General features: G+C 43.8%; 1 protein-coding gene across 1 annotated transcript; it reads left to right on the top strand.

The window, feature by feature from the left end:
• The first annotated feature begins 858 nt into the window (after positions 1 to 858).
• Positions 859 to 17476, top strand: pelo (pelota mRNA surveillance and ribosome rescue factor). The gene is made up of 11 exons (XM_077653376.1): positions 859 to 1021; positions 2714 to 2806; positions 2908 to 3058; positions 3614 to 3704; positions 4505 to 4668; positions 6220 to 6280; positions 6344 to 6384; positions 6572 to 6692; positions 10308 to 10500; positions 14709 to 14815; positions 17261 to 17476. The coding sequence occupies exons 1-11, from the start codon at positions 981 to 983 to the stop codon at positions 17350 to 17352; spliced, it is 1155 nt and encodes a 384-aa protein (XP_077509502.1). The 5' UTR covers positions 859 to 980; the 3' UTR covers positions 17353 to 17476.
• Positions 17477 to 17994: the final 518 nt, after the last annotated feature.

Genomic DNA, 17994 nt, shown 5'->3' with positions numbered 1-17994 from the left:
TAGGGCTCTATAACTCCAGATAGGTGTAGGGGTGTAGTCACTGCTGACGTTGTCTGAACTGGCCGCACCAGCGCGCGATCTGTCACGGCCGGCTTGGTTGTACCATCATTGTGCATGAATCATTAGATGTTAGCCTAGATTGCTATACTGCCCGCATAGCGACGAGGTTGTACTGCTCGGTCTCAAAACGTGTATGTTCTTCAGGTTGTTTGATGTCCAAAACGCTCGCTCCTCGCTCTTAACGGTCACCAGAGAACTGAACTCACATATTGGTGCGCAGCTTTGTCATGTTTGTTTGATGGTCAAAAGACGCGGCTTCAAAGCTTTTTGGTGCGAGGTCCAACCAGATTTTTGCAGCCATGCTTAACTGCTTCTATGCTATTTGAGATTAGAGCAAGTGATTGCCGCACCTTTTCTGCAATTACTGTAATTACATTACAGTAACCAACGGCCAGTCGCGCTCTAAACACTGTAATCACTGTGCCACTAGTGGTGCCGGGGGCTTTTCCACTGACATGTTTGTTCTGAAACCCAGTGCAATACATACTGAAATGATTCTTTGGGTATACTGAGAGCCGCATCCGCGTCTATCTTTGACTCATGTCTATACGGATTTAGGCTTGAGATCCCGTACCCTGTACTGCTTGACTTGCTTAATATTCAAATTTGCCGCCTTTTATTGCCTTTTTTTTTTTTGAACCCTCAAACGAAAACCGTATATATATTTTTATCAAATTTATAAATGTGTACAGTATACTAATGTTATTGTTCTATTCTCACCGTTAGTCGGTAGTAGGTGGTCGATAAAAAACATTAACTTGAACATTATACCGTTTGCCACGAGGCGGCTACGTGGAGCATAATCATGGATGTCGGTGAGCTGCGGAAACTCGTCAAGTTCGGCTCTGATTTTATCTATTTCCCATTCATCAGATTTAACCATTTATTTATAGAGTGACGAAGGCCTGAGAGCTGCGAGGATGAAGCTCGTCCACAAGTACATTGAGAAGGACGGCAGTGGGTAAGCAATTCCAAAAAAGGCCATCGGATTGGCAGCTTCTCCGAAATCGTGGCACTGGGAGTTTGAGTTACGACGGGGTACACTGCTAAGCAGTAAATTCTAGCCAGACGCCCTCTGCTTCATTCAATCTGGTAGTACTCGTAGCCAGCATGCGAGAAAAGTCGAATGTATAGTGAAAGAGATTGTGTAGGGGTGTTCCATTCGAGCCGAATCAAAAATTGATCTGAATATGGCCTTAGGATCACGCGCGCAGTCGGCAGGGTTTTCACATATTTTTCTATGAGTGGTTAGTATGAGCGTAAAAAGACTGGTTCATGCGCGTCTGTGCCAAATTTTGCTTTTAATGCGGTTGAGAAGGCAGCTGAAGTTTGGCAAGCAGTTGAAATTTTGTTCTGGCGTGGCTAGTAGCCGTTAGCATACCGTGACTTGCCTCAGGACTACTGAAGCGGTGCTGTAAGATGTATTATTTAAGGGGCTTCGATTTTGGTGAGAACGGTCATGGCAGACAATGTGCTGCTTCTTAACGTGTGCAGGTAACTATGGCTTGCCGTCATGTCAAAAGGAAGCGTGTCCGGACGTTAGCTTTGTACTACGCCAAAGCAGAGAGTGCCTTGGGTGGCTTTGCACACAGCATTGACATTAGTTTACTTTTGAATCAGTCATGCTGTGGCTCGCTGAAAACTAGTATGTTCACTAATGTTCAGTTCCCTGCCATCTTTATTTATGCCTTGTTTCTAATTAGTGTCTGTCTTTCCTTTGCCTTTGGCGTCTCCCACATAACGTGGAAAATATTCTTGGGGTGTTAGGTGCAAGGAATTCTTGCACTGTACACCACCTTCCACAAAGTTGACGCTGACCTACAAATTTGTATAGGTATAGCCTAGCTGGGTTTAGGAGTAGTTAGAACAAGAAAAGCGGTAAACTTGGCCAGGCTACAGTTCTTAGTAGTGAGTTTACAAAGAACTTGAGGCAAGCATTTTGCTGTTGCCAAGTGTTGAGTGTGCGGTATTGTGACTTAAATTTGGGAAAGATGTGCATTTTCTGTAGAAAATTTTTGCATTTCTTTTATCACATTGCTGAAAGTAGTGGTTTATGATGAGAGCAATGATTCATGATGTGTGCGTGGCTCAGTGGTTAGAGCATTAGGCTACTGAGCCAAGCTGGTTGAGTCCCGGCTATGGCAGCCGTGTTCTGATGGAGGTGAAACACAGATTTTGCCCGTGAGTTGTGCGATGTCAGCACGTGTTAAAGAACCCCAAGTGCTTAAATATAATCTTGAGCCCTTCATTATGGTTCCCCTTATAGCTCATATGTCGCATTGGGACGTTAAGCCCCACAGTTTACAATTTATTTTTTCATGATGTTTGTAATGACAAAGAAGCACTTTATAGTAAAGTGCTGGGGCTAAATCTGAAAGTGAAGACTTTCAACATGGTGCACGAGCAATACTAATACTAGTGCTCCCTGAGAGAGCAAGTTCTGAACACATCTTGCAGACAGCTTTATATGCTGGCTAAATTTCTTCCACTTGTATTTGTTCATTTGCTTCCACGCATTATATGTGAAATGTGCATTAGAAACCATTCAGCCGTGTTCATTATATTACGGAGTATTTTAAACTTCAGTGAGTGACTAAAGCTTAATAAAAGTCTGGTTTCTTTACTTTTGTGCAAATAATGATTGTTGTTTTAGGAATGTCACGCTAATTCCGGAAGAGGCCGAGGACATGTGGCACGCTTACAACTTGATGTCCCAGGGTGACAGCCTGAAGGCATCCACAATCAGGTCTGTAACTGCTGCAGCTGCATTTTGGGCAGTTAAACTCACAGAACATGTCTCTATGCTGAATAAATGTATTATTAATTTTCTCTCTTTCACCATTACAGAAAGGTCACCACTGAATCAGCAACTGGAAGTACTGGAAGCAACCGTGTTCGAACTACGCTTGTCATCTGCATAGAAAGCATTGATTTTGACACTCAAGCATGTATGCTTCGTGTTAAGGGTCGTAACATTGCTGAGAACCAGTACGTCAAGGTATGTTCTTTTTTATGCGGTTGAACTTCTGTTTTTTCACGAGCAGCTTAACAAATGTTCACTTGGCTCTTGTAATGAAAGCACTTGCAATCTAGTTTGTCACAGCTGGAACATACCTGTGAAGCCAGAACTTGTCCTGAGCATGACCTGAAATTTGAGCACGTGTGATATTTGCTCCAGCTGACTTCGAAATTGTGTACTTTGTACTTCATTGTTTTGAAACAGCTCAAATATTGTCCTTTGCTGTTTTGATTTCTAAAATCTAGATAGGCTCTATGGCACCTGTTCTGTTCAGGTTGGCTGACTATGCCGTTGTCTTGTCATTAAATGTTCCATCAGAACAGGAGAGCAGAGATTACTTCTTTGTTCTGGTTTTAGTTCTACCTTGGAATAGTGTATGCTATTCAGCTTGGACATGAGTGCATTATGCCAGTAATGTATAGCAGTCACCCCGAATTTATTGTGGATGATCGCCTGGTAACATCCTAGGATCCACCTGCTGAAAAACATGTTCCCACAACCCGAATTTATGACCACTACTCACTGTTTTCTCAGATGGGTGCTTACCATACGTTGGACTTGGAGATGAACAGAAAGTTCACTCTGGCGAAGCAGCACTGGGACAGCGTGCATCTGGAGAGGCTTGGTGAGTTGGTGCTTAGTGCAGACTACACAGATGCCTGTGGATGTAGAACAGAGTTTCTCAGCTAATACACATGAGAGCATTAGTGGGTCAAACTGCTGTTCACTTATAGTCACCTACTACATTGTTAGCCCTTCCTCGGGCCTCTTCGACTGCCTCAGCATATCGCATATCTGCTGCGTGAGATTATTTATTGTGTCGCTTTACAGCTGCGGAGGTGCAAGAGTTCATACTGTATTTTGCATGAGCAGACCACTGTCTACTTGGAACAAATTAACACTTTTAGAGAGATCTGTGGGGTAAACACGGAATGTGTGTAGCATGTTGGCTCATATTACATTATAAGGATTGTTTGCCTATTTGAAAGCCACCTTACTATATAGGGATGACTGTCGCAGTCTTCTGCTATCTTGAAAGAAAATCATTTTGGTGTTGTGCTTATAAATAATTTCATGAACTCTTGCAGCATTAAGCCACTGGAAAATGCAGATGTTTCCTGCTGACACATTTTTTATCATTCGCTCTGGCCCTCACTCCTACCTTGATCCTAATTTCTGAGATGGAGGGCTCCGATTCCTAACCCGAGGACATTGGGTTCTGCTGTAAAGGCACATTTTCTACCTAAGGAGCTGGAACATGTTTAACATGCCTGCTTGATAAACTGCTGGCTTCTATTTCTGCACAGTTTGAGTGCTGAGCACAAGTTCGTGAAGTACTTTTTTGCACATTTTTTGAGTGCTGACAGGTTCGGGGCCTAGGAAATTTTATCTTCTTTTGCTGATATTGATGTCGTCTCTCCTCAGACATGGCGTGCGACGTAACCCAGCATGCTGACCTGGCAGCAGTGGTTATGCAAGAGGGACTTGCTCACGTCTGCCTCGTCACTTCTTCCATGACTTTGGTACGGGCCAAAATTGATGTCTGCATTCCTCGTAAGCGCAAGGGCAGCTGTTCACAGCATGACAAGGTAAGGACAGGACTGTTCATAGTGCTGTTGCTTTGACTGGGTCTATATTTGCCGTTGTGGTGGATGAAAAAGGTCCTTCAGAATAGAAGGTCGTGCAGAATTTTTAAACTGATAACATGCAATGACGGTTGCTAAACGTGGCATGCTTTAAAGTCCTGCTGCTTGCACTCTGACAAGCATATATGGCAAACAGTCCTAGCATGTAACCCTAACCTTGCAAGAGCGTTGGTTTTAGCAGCAGAGTTCAAGCATTCATGTGACTGCTGTTGAGAACGCAATTGGTGGTATGATGCAAGAACTGGAATCAGTGTTCATTTCGTGCTTGTGCATTTCACTGAGGATTTTCAACCCCCTCCACTCAGTTCCTCTGCATACCACTCTAAACTGTTAAGTTCTAAGCAGTTAATCTTTATTACGCATGGAAATCAGTGACAGCTGTATTGTGTATTTTTTGGTGCCTTGCGACCATGTCGGTCACGCGTTGCCGCTCAAGCTCTGTGGCGCGTCGCTCTAGATCTTTGTGCGCTCAGCATTTTCAGAACTGATTGCACGTGCTATGCAGAGCTGCAGTGTCGTGGTTTTCCTCCTCCCATGGCTACGAACTGAAAATGTTCCAAACCTGCATTTAAATTCTTGTATATGTTCCCCTTGTGCGATGTTGCATGTTCATTGCCAACTGTTTAAAGGTCAGTTAACAATACATAAAAGCTAGATATCTGCAGCATGCTGTGTGAGGAAAGGAAGCAGAAAAGGGAACAGCAATCAATACTTGCCAGCCTTTTGGTAGAAAGAAAAGGAAGTTTGCTTCAGGCCAGCTATGTGTACTTTTCTTTTTGGGTAGCCTCCAGCTCTGCCATTTTCTCAGTGCTTGTGAGTGACCCACTTGCCAACCGTTTCAAGGCTTAACATTGCCAACATTGAAAGCGGTGCCTCCAAGCAATGAGCAGCAGTGCACCACTGCACACCTTATACTGATTAGCATTCAAACTGCCAACTACCAGCACTGAGAGCTAAACCAGTTTGATTGTTCCCTTTTGCACAGTCCATTCAGTAGATGTGGCTTTTGGAGTCGGGGCCCAAGGCTACAGAATAGAATCCTGACCACAGCGGCAGCATCTTGATACAGGCAAAATATAAAAATGCCTGAGTGGTGTACAGTATCAGCTCACATTATAAAAAAAACCCTGGGTCGGTGAAATTAATCAAGAGCCATCCGCTACAGTGTCCCTCACAGGCTGTGTACTGCTTTGAGAATTTAAACCTCGTATTCACCACCAGCACTTTTCACTTTAAAATAGAAATGTTTTTTCAAATAGTTCTTTGTTTCTACTTCCTTGTTTCTAACTGTGTCCTTCTTTTAAGCTGCTTTCTAAGGTGTACCATTTATTTATTCTGAGAACTTTTGTATATAGTACCTCTTTTGAATCAGTGTAATGTGTAAGTTCTTAGGATTTGTGGTTTTCATAACCAAAATGCTTTGCACCCTTCAAAGTAAGAAAATGTCATGGCTGGCCAAAATATGCTCTAATTGTTTTCTTTGTCTCATTTTAGGGCCTGCAGAGGTTTTATGAGGCAGTGATGCAGGCAATTTTACGGCATGTCAACTTTGATGGTGAGAAGTCGGAAACTTATCTTCCTCTATGTACTCTTTTTCACACTGCATTTCTCTTTTCAGTGGTGAAGTGTGTGTTGGTTGCTAGCCCTGGCTTTGTCAAAGTAAGTGACGGTTCCATTTATTGGCATATGTTATCCTAGCCAAAGTTTGTTTTGCTGTGCTAAAGTAAATTAGAACAGCCTCTACAGTTCATGCTTTTCATGTTCTGTCTTTTCTCGTGGCTGGCATGTGCCTCATACATACTTCTTGCCATTTGGTGAGGCTATATTTTTTTTCTTGCTTGTTCAGGACCAGTTCTACGAGTACATGTTCCAGGCTGCCACAAAGCTTGACCTGAAAGTGCTGCTGGAGAACAAGGGAAAGTTTGTGCTTACCCATGCTTCCTCAGGCTTCAAGCACTCACTGAAAGGTATATACTACAAGCATTTAGTTGTCCTGATTTACCTCTTGCTATTTCTCTGGTAAGCTCACAGGTTCAAAGCTTTGTACATAGTGTATAAGCAGGCAACAATAGCCCACTGGCGGCCCTTCATACCTAGCACCAAATTCGATATTTGGCCCAGCTCGATAGTTTGATTAGCATTACAAGATAACCCCTCATTCCAGGAAGAATTCTTCTCAGATCCACTTAGTGAAACTACATCTTAGCACTGCACTGCAGACATAGTCACAAAACACCTGAATGCATATTTGTTAAGCGCTGCGCTTGCTCCTTGCTGCAGATTGCACAGTAAAGAGGAAGTCCTCTGAAAGTGACGTCACCGAGCAGATTATGACACAAAATACATTTAGTGTGCACAAACTAGTCATTTGAGCTGAAGTTTGTTCTTTTTGGAACCAACGAAGAGACGAGGGCAACTCTACGTTCTTTTGTACGACACTGTCAATGTTTGATGCACTACTTGTTTTTGGCATTCACTTAGGGGCACTCCAAGGAGCTTGAGAACAGACCTCCTCCTTGTTTGGAAATTATGGAAGTTAATCTTGGAGGGTTTTCTTGTTGCGACATGCCAATTGCTCTCTTTTTCATGAAGCTGTCACCTGCTTCACTTCTCTGCATCTCTGCTTGTAGTTGACTGCTGTAGCTAGGGTTGCTCTGGCACTCAGTCTCACTGATGTTCATGTTTCCTGTGGCCATTTTTACATGTTATGTGAGGCTTTCGAAAGTTGCAAAAACTGATGCCTGTGGTCCTTACTTTTTTTATATATATAATCACAGTGTTGTAGCAGTCCAAAAAAATGCTTATGTAACAAAATCATGTTGTTGGCACGCACTGTTAAGCTGCCACCATTGGTTTTGTACTGTCAGTAATCTACTGTGCACACCTGCACAATTCGCCTGGTATTCATGTTTGCGTAATTCAATAACGTTCAGTGGTTCATTGTGGTGTCTGTTGATTGACTGCCTGATGGCAAAAGGACCTTGTTTGTCAGGTAATACATTGCATCGTGGAACAAGTAGATGACACCAGTTTTCAATTCTCCAAACAAGTGTACTCTGCAATCCAAGATCACTTTGATGCACATGCTTGTTAGTTGGTTGTGGAACAGCATCTGGAAAGAAACTTTATCTGGAGCTAATAAGGGAATGTTACTCATTGGCATCCACCCAAGCGCAGCCGTACGGCTACAAAGGAAAGCTGTTCAGCTTTCTCAGAAACTTCGTAGTTAAAAAAAAATTTGTCCTTGTCCGGGGTTCGAACACGCGACCACCGCTTCACCGGAGCAGTCGCTCAACCAACCGAGCTAACCAAGACGTCAAGCTGAGCTAACCGAGGCCCAAGTGCAGCCGTACGGCTGCGCTTGATTGAATGCCAGTGAGTAATATTCTCTTATTACAAATCTACTCCACCATGGGGGATTCCCCTAAACATTTGACCAACACTGTTCCCACTTCGAGTTATTGATCAATTCGCTCTCGCCCCACCATAAGCTTGTTGTCCCGGTTAGCTCAGTTCGTTGAGCGACTGCTCCGGTGAACCGATGGTCCCGTGTTCGAACCCTGGACCAGGACGAATTTTTATTTAGCTATGAAGTTTCTGAGAAAGCTGTACAGCTTTCCTTTGTAGCCGTATGGCTGCGCTTGGGTGGATGCCAATGAGTAATTACTCCCTTATTTCAAATCTACTTCACCTTGGGGGATTCCCCTAACCATTTGACCAACAATTTATCTGTAGCTGTTTATTCTCACTCACTAATGGCTAATTCTGGCACGATTTGTTATCTGGGAGTACTTAAGCTTGACTATTTGCTTTTATAACGAGAGTGTGGTGAATGCATTTTTGTATCCAACTAAAGTATTCATACAACAGCACTGTTCAGGGAGCAGAACAGGTTTTTAGTCTTAGTAGTGGTGGTGTACACTGAATGTGCACAAGGAGGTGTAGTTATAAAGCATGATGTTACGGAAAAATACGTTTTCAAAGGGGGAATGAATGAAGATGAGGAAGGCCGCCGCAGTGGCTCAGTGGTTATGGCGCCCGGCTGCTGACCCGAAAGACGCGGGTTCAATCCTGGCCGTGGCAATCGAATTTCGAGGTGAAATTCTAGAGGCCCGTGTACTGTGCGATGTCAGTGCACGTTAAAGAACCCCAGGTGGTCAAAATTTCCGGAGCCCTTCACAACGGCGTCCCTCATAGCCTCAGTCGCTTTGGGACGTTAAACCCCCATAACCCAAGATGAGGAAGACAGCAAAGTGTCTAACAGTAAGGGGCGAGCGGTGCCTAGCACTAGCACATCACTTTGCCCACCCTATGTCGACGACAGTATCATCACACAAGTATGATTGCATTGGTTTGGAGCAGTTTCATTACTTTGTCAATTTTTTCTTTTCGCATTGTTGAACAGTCAGACACAGAATGGAACATTTTCTGAATTCATCCTCATCATTATCGTTGTTGACCATAGAAGCAGTTCCGCATTCGATAAGCTGAGAGCATGTGTTGCACAGCTTCAAGGATCAATATTTTGATGAATCCAACTCTTTTCTATACAGCTGTAAATTCCTGTCATTGGGGATGGTAGAGGTTAGACAATTGAACAGCACATTGCATATTCTCTGAAGCATTAAGCCGTCGACATATACATTAACGCATCGCCTTGACTATTCCTGCCATACATGTACAGCGGCGATAGTGTGTTCGAGTGCCTAAAGAAAATATGCTCGTACGGGGACGTTCATTCAGGAAATTGGTACAAAACTTCTCCATTCCGGTGTCCCTCATGGCCCATGTGTCACTTTGGGACGTTAAACCCCACATACAACCTTTATAGGACACAGTAATTATCTGAAAATCAGATGCTTTGCTTTTTGTGGCTTTGTTGATATTTGGCATTAGGATGCGTTTATTGCTGAGAAAATTGGATTTATATCTGGAACATTGTTTTTTGTACCACTCAATTCAAACTTGGGACGTCAAGACTGAAATGAACTCTCTTATTACCATTTGAAAGTAGAGGCTATTGTAGGCTGGCTTCTGAGATCTGCACACGAAAAGTCTTGACATCATTGCATCTTGCATGTGAATAGGGTTGGGGGCGGCAAAACATGTTATTTTATCCTTTGGCCTTTTTTAGCATATACCAATAAAAATTCCATTTTTCAGGGAAAGTAGCCCCTGTGTCATTAGAATGCAGTAATCACTTGATCTAGGCCGACCACCGCAGTGGCTCAGTGGTTATGGCGCTCAGCTGCCGACCTGAAAAACGCAGGTTCGATCACAACCACGGTGGTCGAATTTCGATGGAGACGAAATTCTAGAGACCCGTGAACTGTGCGATGTCATTGCACATTAAAGAGCCCCAAGTGGTTGAAATTATCCGGGGCCCTTCGCTATGGCATCCCTCATAGCCTGAGTCGTTTTAAGACATTAAACCCCCAGTAAACCAAACTAAACCAAACTTGATATAGGCCAGTTTCACGTTGTTCTCAGCGTCCCTTCAGGTCTACTCAGTGCCCACTGAATGATGTGTGTTAGCTGTTTCAAAACATAGTGGCGTGCTGATTGTAGACTCCTCTGTGCAGAGATCCTGCAGGACCCCTCGGTGCAGTCCAAGCTGAGTGACACCAAGGCAGCTGGGGAAGTGAAGGCTTTGGAGCAGTTCTACCAGATTCTGCAGACAGAGCCTAGTCGAGCTTTCTACGGCACCAAACACGTGGAGAGTGCCAATGAGGGCCAGGCCATTGAGACTTTGTTGATTTCGGACAACCTGTTTCGGTGAGTGCTCGGTGATGGCTCATTTGCATAGCGGACACGGTTTCTCAGGTTGCTAGTTTCTTGCGAAAGTGTCTTGTACTAATCTTCTTTTTGTCGCCCAGTTGGTCACTGCAGCCACTTTATTTAGTTTCATCATTCTCACATGTCAGTCAATGCATCTATTGTGTTATAATCACATGGGCTCAGAATATGAGCAACCTGATTGAGCATAGTATACATAAAGTGCAAAATTAAGGTTTGTTACAGGGCTTGCAGGGAAGTTTTAAATATAAAGTTTGCTAAGCACTGTTATTGTACCTTGTCGCTTATGCTGTATTTGGTGAGAGGTGTCAGAATTGGTGTTCTGCTAATATAAACAAGCAAGTTTGGTACTGATATCTCGCACTTGCCACATGTGAACTGTTGCTGAACCATTCCACGATGTAAGGTGATGTTGCCATCATTCGACATGCCATCATTCGACACCTCTCCTTCTTAGCAGCAGTGGTTAACACTTTCCTTACTGCACCCATTGAACATTGTTAGCATCCTAACAACGATTTCGCTCTTCGATTTGAGAGCCTTCTGTGTTGTTTACAACCACACTGCGCATCTACCTTGTAGTCAAAGAACCAAAGTTTCGTGTCTGATGTAGTTTCCTTTTTTCTCGAGAGGTGGCATTTTTGCGCTACAAAGACACGGTACCATGTTTATTGCCCGCTAATGTTAACTTCGCCGCTCGACCTCGGAGCCTTCTGTGCTGCTTACAAACGTGCTGCGTCATCTGGCTTGTAATTAGACAAATGAAATTTTATTTTCGATGTAGTTCTTTTTTTTCCTTAAGGCGGCATTTTTGAACACGCTCCGAAGACATGGTAAGAGTCGGAATCGCTTAGCAGCCTTCAGATGCGCGGCGCGCTGTCTAAAACGCCGCAAATTTTGGGACTCTGCTTTATCTGCGATTGATTTTATCGATGACCCAAGTAGCAGCGAGTCTAAAGGTACTGCCTTTTCGTCGGGATTCAGTTCTGACATTGGCGATGACGGAAACCAGCCTGGAACACAGGTGGCCTTGCTCCGGTGCCCAACTATATTGTTTCCTGTTATTATTTTGTAGCAAGAATACTATTCAAGATAAAAGTTTAATTTTTTTCACAGGTAGGTCAATAGAACACCAAACATTTTTTATTTTGCAGAACATTCTTCCCATTTTCGTCGTTTAGATACAAGTGTGTGTTTACAAGTTTTCTTCCATTTTTACCTAAAACCTTGTTTTTGGCATTTGAAATTTCCTATTGTAACGCACAATTTGTTATTCAATTTATTTCGTTTAGCGACAGAAGGTTCCGGATTTCGCATTCCGTTCCGTGCTGCTTGGTCCCGACGAGGCAGGTGTGCGCGCAGTTGGCAGTCTCCACGGAAGCAGATCTCAAATGCAAAATCTAGATAATAAAGAGAATGGTATACTATCGGCACAAACTTTATTGCACAAAAGCAGTAAGCAGTGAACTTTTTTTTTTTTTCAAAGCACTACTGAAATTTAAAAAAAATGTCAATAGTCCACTTATTCCGTGGAAATCAGTGGGAACTGCAATTTATTGGCTTGTGAAAAAGGACTCTATGCTTGTTTTAGCTCTCGCAACTGTTTTCTTTGGATGGGGCCACCAATACCAGACAAGGCTGCTCACTTCTGCAGAATTTTGGGGAGCCGTCTTGCTCGCCAGTCCCCACATGCTGTCGTGTCTGCAGCGGCAGCCTCCCCTGAAACGGCACGACACACTATGCCATTCCGATCTTTAAATATCGTCAACCACCCTTCGCTGCACGAGAAACCTTCGATGCCGAGCTGCAGAACAAATTCTTCTGCTTGCACGTGAATGAGTGGCCCGCTGATCGAAATGTTTTCACTGCGGGCTCTCCGCAGCCAAATTACCAGGCACTTCTCCAGATTAGCGGTTGGCCACCCGCAGTCGTTTTCTTTGAGGGCCAAAGCGTGACTTCCCGAAAGCCTGCCGCAGCTCATCCTTGTCCTGAAGTATCCTCGTGAGGCTGCTCTTGGGCACAGCGTAGTTCGTCACAGGCGCTGTTTTTGTGAAGCGACCACTCTCGAAGTCGTTGATTATCCCCACCTTCCTTTCTAACATAAGGGCATTGTGAGGTCGCTTCTGCGCTGCCATCGGATGCTGACTTCGCGGCGAAATGTCGCAGGCGACGCTCAACAGCAGATGTAAGGCTTAAGCCTAGCTGAACACAACTGCAAGCACACCGTGACAGAAAGCAAGCGATGCGGTTGCACTGTGCGAGGAAACCGGATACGTTCAAAGACGTAAATCGGAAAGAGGGGGAGGGGGGCAGTGATGCGTACTGCGATGGGGCTGCGCATTCACGTCAAGTTGCGGTTTCGAGCCTATTTTCGGTTCCCTTTATACGGTGGTCGGAAAATTTTTGTTCTGATTAATGAGATTTTTTTTACATTGCCTTAATACAAAATGAACCAACTGTGAGGCATTTGTTCCATTTAAGCGTTGGTTCCGTTTAACCGACCTCCGTTTAGCGAGATTCTATTGTATGCTACAAAATTTGTGGCTTCCACATTTGGAAATTTAGCCGCCGTGGTGGCTCAGTGGTTATGGTGCTTGGCTGCTGACCCAAAATACGCGAGTTCGATCCCAGCCGTGGCAGTTGAATTTCGATAGAAGAGAAATTCTAGAGGCCCGTGTACTGTGAGATGTCAGTGCACGTTAAAGAACCCCAGGTGGTCGAAATTTCCGGAGCCCTTCGCTGTAGCGTTCCTCATAGCCTAAGTCGCTTTGAGACGTTCAGCCCCCATAAACCATAAACGAAACCATTTGGAATTGCATTCAACCATTCACTCACTTATACAGGCATGTACTACATTGGCCAATCTGGCCGCTCCTTTGGCTGCTGGGTGCCTGGTACATGAGGAATGCAGAGCAGGGCTTTGCAACACATGTTAAATGGCTCCTAAACAGGAAAGAACATGTTGAATAAATGAACTGCAGTGCATATAGTGGATATTTGCCTGATCATCATTTGAAATGATTTTGCTGTAGCCCACAGATTCAAACGAAAAACTGCGCACCCTCCAGCTGCACTACTACTAGTTTCGTCGGCCCTGCTCGTCACGTCTAAAGTGGTGCAATGGCAGTGATGCTCGAGCATGCCGCTTTGGCTGCAAGATAATTTGCAAAAGCATTTCTGATGAATTTTTTTATTACGAATTTTGGCTATAACGAACTATTTTACGATTTTTTGCTTGTTCGCTATAACAATGTTTCACTGTGTAGGGTAGCAACAGATTTTCATATCCTGATGCACACGGTTGTTGACAAGTAATTAGAATCTGTATGTAAGGATGATGGCATATAGTCACAGTGTATGGCTTGACATGTCACTGTTCTTGCCTATTTCTTTCTTTTAAACATTCCTGTGCTTAAATTGAGGTGTATGTGTGTGTCTGTTGGGAGTCTGGCAGAGAGCCTCCTTCCCTGCACTGATAATTTCCTAGTCGCCCTCCCCACCTTCCCACACCGACTAGGTGGCATTCTCCCAACGCCTCTTAACTTCCTCTTTACTCTGCAAAAGTGCCAAGGAGGGAACGCAAGGTCAGGATCAGTAACCCTCATGTCACCTTGAGGTCGTCATGTCACTTGGGATCAGTAACATCTGAGAAAGATGACATTACGGCAGTGTTGTCTACTTTTATAATTTAATTCCTGAGGTGTTGGCGGGATATTTACCTAAGCTGTGCACCTCTGGGAGCTCACCTTTTTTTCTTTCACGTGGTTGTTTTAGCCGACTGTGGTTGTTAGCTGGCTCAAGGTGCATCACTGTCCACAGTTTAAGACATGTACTAGTTGTACATAAAGCTATCTCTTCATCAAAATCGAATGTCCAGCATCTTTGTTGAAGCAGCATGAGACGTTACCATAAACCCATAGTACCCACAGCTTCACTTCGTGCCTATTGCTGTTTGTTGCTGTTTTACTGTTTACCTTACCAGCCAGTGTATGTGATACTGTGCTCAGCAAACTGCTTGATTCACACTGGCACAGATGGTATTGGATCCAAGACAAAATCGTTCTGGTTGCACATGTCCTGTCTGAATTCTTTCTTGGCTTTCATACTTGCATTGAGCTTTGTTCATGGCTGTGGTATGCATTCCATAGTGGTGTAGTTGAGAATGAATTGTTTTTATTCCTTTCTAGATGTCAGGACGTGAGTAAAAGGAAACGTTACGTTGCACTTGTTGACTCTGTGCGAGAAAACGGAGGTGACGTGAAGATTTTCTCCAGCCTACATATCTCTGGGGAACGTAAGTGACCTCACCTGCTTTTGCCTGGTTTCAAGGCTGCGCTGCTTTCATTTTTAAATGGTCACAGAAAAGGTTTAGCGGCACATATACCCTGGCATATCTTATTCACATCTTTGTTGTTTGCGTGAAAAGAGCCGTATTTTGAAAAAGGCGTGCTGCAGGTGTTTAATGTAGCTGATCACATCATTAAAACACTGCTGATTATGCTGCCACCTGTGCTGGTCTTTGTTGTTGCTGTTAGTGTTAGCTGGTCGTCATTTGTACAGGTTATAATCGAGCTTATTGTTTAGCAGTCTCTAGGGACAAACTCTGCACACTCAAAGCGTATTGCACTCTTGAACAAGGGATCGGACGTTGAGGGCAGCAGACATGGATACTTGTTTTATTGTAGCTCTATTTAAACTCATCCTTTGGGATAGCAATTGAAGCCACACTGGAGTGAGTTGTGTGATGTCTGGGATTTGCATTGTATGCATATGTCAGGATATGCAAGACATGTCATGTATACAAACCTAGAGCTCATGTAAAAGACAGGTGCATGAATTCAGAATGGAACCATGCTAGCACTGTCATGCAGAGAAAGCAAGAGTATTGTTTATTTCGTGCTACATAAATATTTCAGAGTATTCATATTAAGTTACTGTAGGGGTACTTAAAAGTTAAAAAAAAAAAGTTTAAACAGGAAGTTTGTAGTCTGAAAAAAAAAAAAAGTGCAGTGCCATAACTCTTAGAAACAATGCTCATTCTGTACATCTTATTTCTCTTAGAGTGTCCAAAACACTAGAAAAGTGGTAGATTGTGCCTACACTCAGGTGGAAGGCAGCGGTTGTTGTGCAAACTTGAGCACAGAAAACAGGGAAGTGCTCACTCGTCTATCGTGTCCCAGGCACACTTCTGCCACAGATAATATAATTTTTTCTGTGCTTTATTGGTACTGCAGAGAACATTTTCAGAGTAAATATGTAGCGAAGAATGAGGAAACTTTATTATGCAGGCAAGGTATTATGAGCTACCGAATGTTAAGGATCTTTCTTTGTAGAAAAGGTCTTGGTGCAGTTCCAATAGTTGTTTCTTATGTCTAAAATTTAGCTGGTGCGCTAAAGTTGTGGCTATCTCGGTCGCACAGGTCCTGGTCGTGGAGAGATCTCAACTGGACCGTGTTCCTGATTTTGGCAGTTATCTTTTATGTTCCGGGGCATTCCCATAAAATAGATAAGAACAAGCGTAGGCCATTGTGAAACTTAAGTGTTGGTGGTTGATTCTGCATGGCATCTGAGCAGTTCGTGTAAGGGTCTCATTCGTGCTTGTCAGAATAGTGGCTGTTGTTCCTTGATGGGCGAGAGACCATAATGAAAAAGTTATTTGTTGCTTTCGAAGCTTTGCAACTTCTTCAATTCAGTTTTCATGTAGCCCCTAGAAATTAATAGTTTGATTATTAATGTGGTAGCGTTTAGCTTGTGGTCATGCAGTTTCTGGTTTCTCTGTAACGAAATTCCATGATTGGTCAGTTGGGGTGACCCTGATGACATCACCAAAGTCACATGACCCCAACTGATTAGTCGGAGAGCACTGCCAAATTTGAAATGCCCTGTCCACCGGATCGCAAGAAAACTACCCACCACGGCAGGTGGCAGTTAAATTAATGATTGGCCGAGAGAAGTCACGTGGCCTTGCAGCGTCACACAGCCTGTTCACCATGGCATGTGGCAACCTGCCCACCGAGTTGAGATGCTTGCCCACAGAGGCTTGACAAGAGCAACCTGGGTCACACAAGCCCCACAGATGGCTGCACCATTGCTCCAGTGGCGGTATGAGGGCTCCCCTTGATCTATGAATGCGATTGAGAGGGTCGTGACGTTCAGCACCACATAACCACCAGTGGGCCAATCATAGGGCACCGCTAGATTTGAAAATCTGAGTGCCCCCAAAATTTGGAAGTTGGCCCACCCCAGAAAATAGATTAAGGTAGATTAGTGGGTCAGATTAATATCATCCCTTATGATAATCCAATGGAAAATAAGCAGCTTCTAGAAGGTGGTGACTCATGTGTACCATATAAGGGCAATGGAACCGGTTCCAACCAGAGTTTTGGCAGGAAAATTGCAAGAACAACATTAGGCACTCATTGTAGACACCATAGCAGGCAACCTAAATGCTATCGCATTTTATTCAAGAATATGGTTAAGAAGGCTCCCAAACTTATTGAATTTAGCTAAATAATTAATTGCGCATGGCATAAAAGATGCCTGGTATGCCATAGACAACTACGAGGATTATAGCTACAGTTTTGTACCCACCTCAAGTATCAGGTTGTTTTTCATATGAAACCTTTTTATGTTAGACTTGTTACTTCTCGAAAAAGTGCTGGCAATGAGCGTGCCTTATGTTCATACTGATACTAGTATATTGACTGATGTGACGATGTTTGTGTTTTCTGGCTTCTAGAATTGGACCAGCTGACAGGCGTGGCTGCCATCCTGAGGTATCCAATGCCTGAGCTTGAGGATGAAGAGCTAAGCTCTGATGAAGAATCCTGAAAGGAGACTTTTACGTAGCATAGCATCTTCTAATTTAAGTATCTTGATTTCTTTGGTGTACATATGATGTGTATGATACAAGAAAGGGCATGAACTTCAATAAAACTGTTACTGAATATGTGAAGCAATAGGGCTGCTTTGTCTTGATTGTAGAAGAAAGAAACATTCAGCCATCAAAAACCTTTGCACACATAGTTCGGTGGCGTTGTGCCTTGTACTTGTCACAATGCAAGCAAGACTAGAAATGCTTGACTAAAAACTGCTTGTTGCTGCTTTGTTGAGTGGAAGCTCAAATGCGTGACAGATTTTGCTCTGAATTTGCCTGAAGCCATTCCGAGTTTATTGAGAGCTGTTGTGTTCCAACGCGTTGGCAGCTCCACGAGGTATGATACGGCGCGGCCACTTCCCCGGGGAGCGTACAGGCTGCCGGGTGGTTTCTTGTGTCTTTTTCGCCACGTAATGTTGGTGCTACCGAACATCTAAATTCTTCAAATTCTTCCCTTCTTTGCAAGTGTTGTGTTGCGTTTACATTGTCTGCTAGCCCAGAAGATAGCAAAGAGCACTAGCAGAAGGGAACTAGCGATACCGAGCCCTGCATTTTGAATAATATCTGTAGGTCTCGCGGCACTAGCAGTTTCTTCT

The sequence above is a fragment of the Amblyomma americanum genome, chromosome 2 (genome assembly GCF_052857255.1).
Source record: "Amblyomma americanum isolate KBUSLIRL-KWMA chromosome 2, ASM5285725v1, whole genome shotgun sequence".
Taxonomy (NCBI): Eukaryota; Metazoa; Arthropoda; class Arachnida; order Ixodida; family Ixodidae; genus Amblyomma; species Amblyomma americanum.
The sequence above is the reverse complement of the archived record's forward strand: the minus strand, read 5'-3'. Positions and strand labels throughout refer to the sequence as shown.

Bases quoted from the DNA above. Each gene is read 5' to 3' on its own strand.
- pelo (XM_077653376.1), top strand. From the start codon at position 981: ATGAAGCTCGTCCACAAGTACATTGAGAAGGACGGCAGTGG. The intron at 3,705-4,504 runs GTGAGTTGGTGC...GTCTCTCCTCAG, and splicing joins CGTGCATCTGGAGAGGCTTG to ACATGGCGTGCGACGTAACC. The intron at 4,669-6,219 runs GTAAGGACAGGA...GTCTCATTTTAG, and splicing joins GCTGTTCACAGCATGACAAG to GGCCTGCAGAGGTTTTATGA.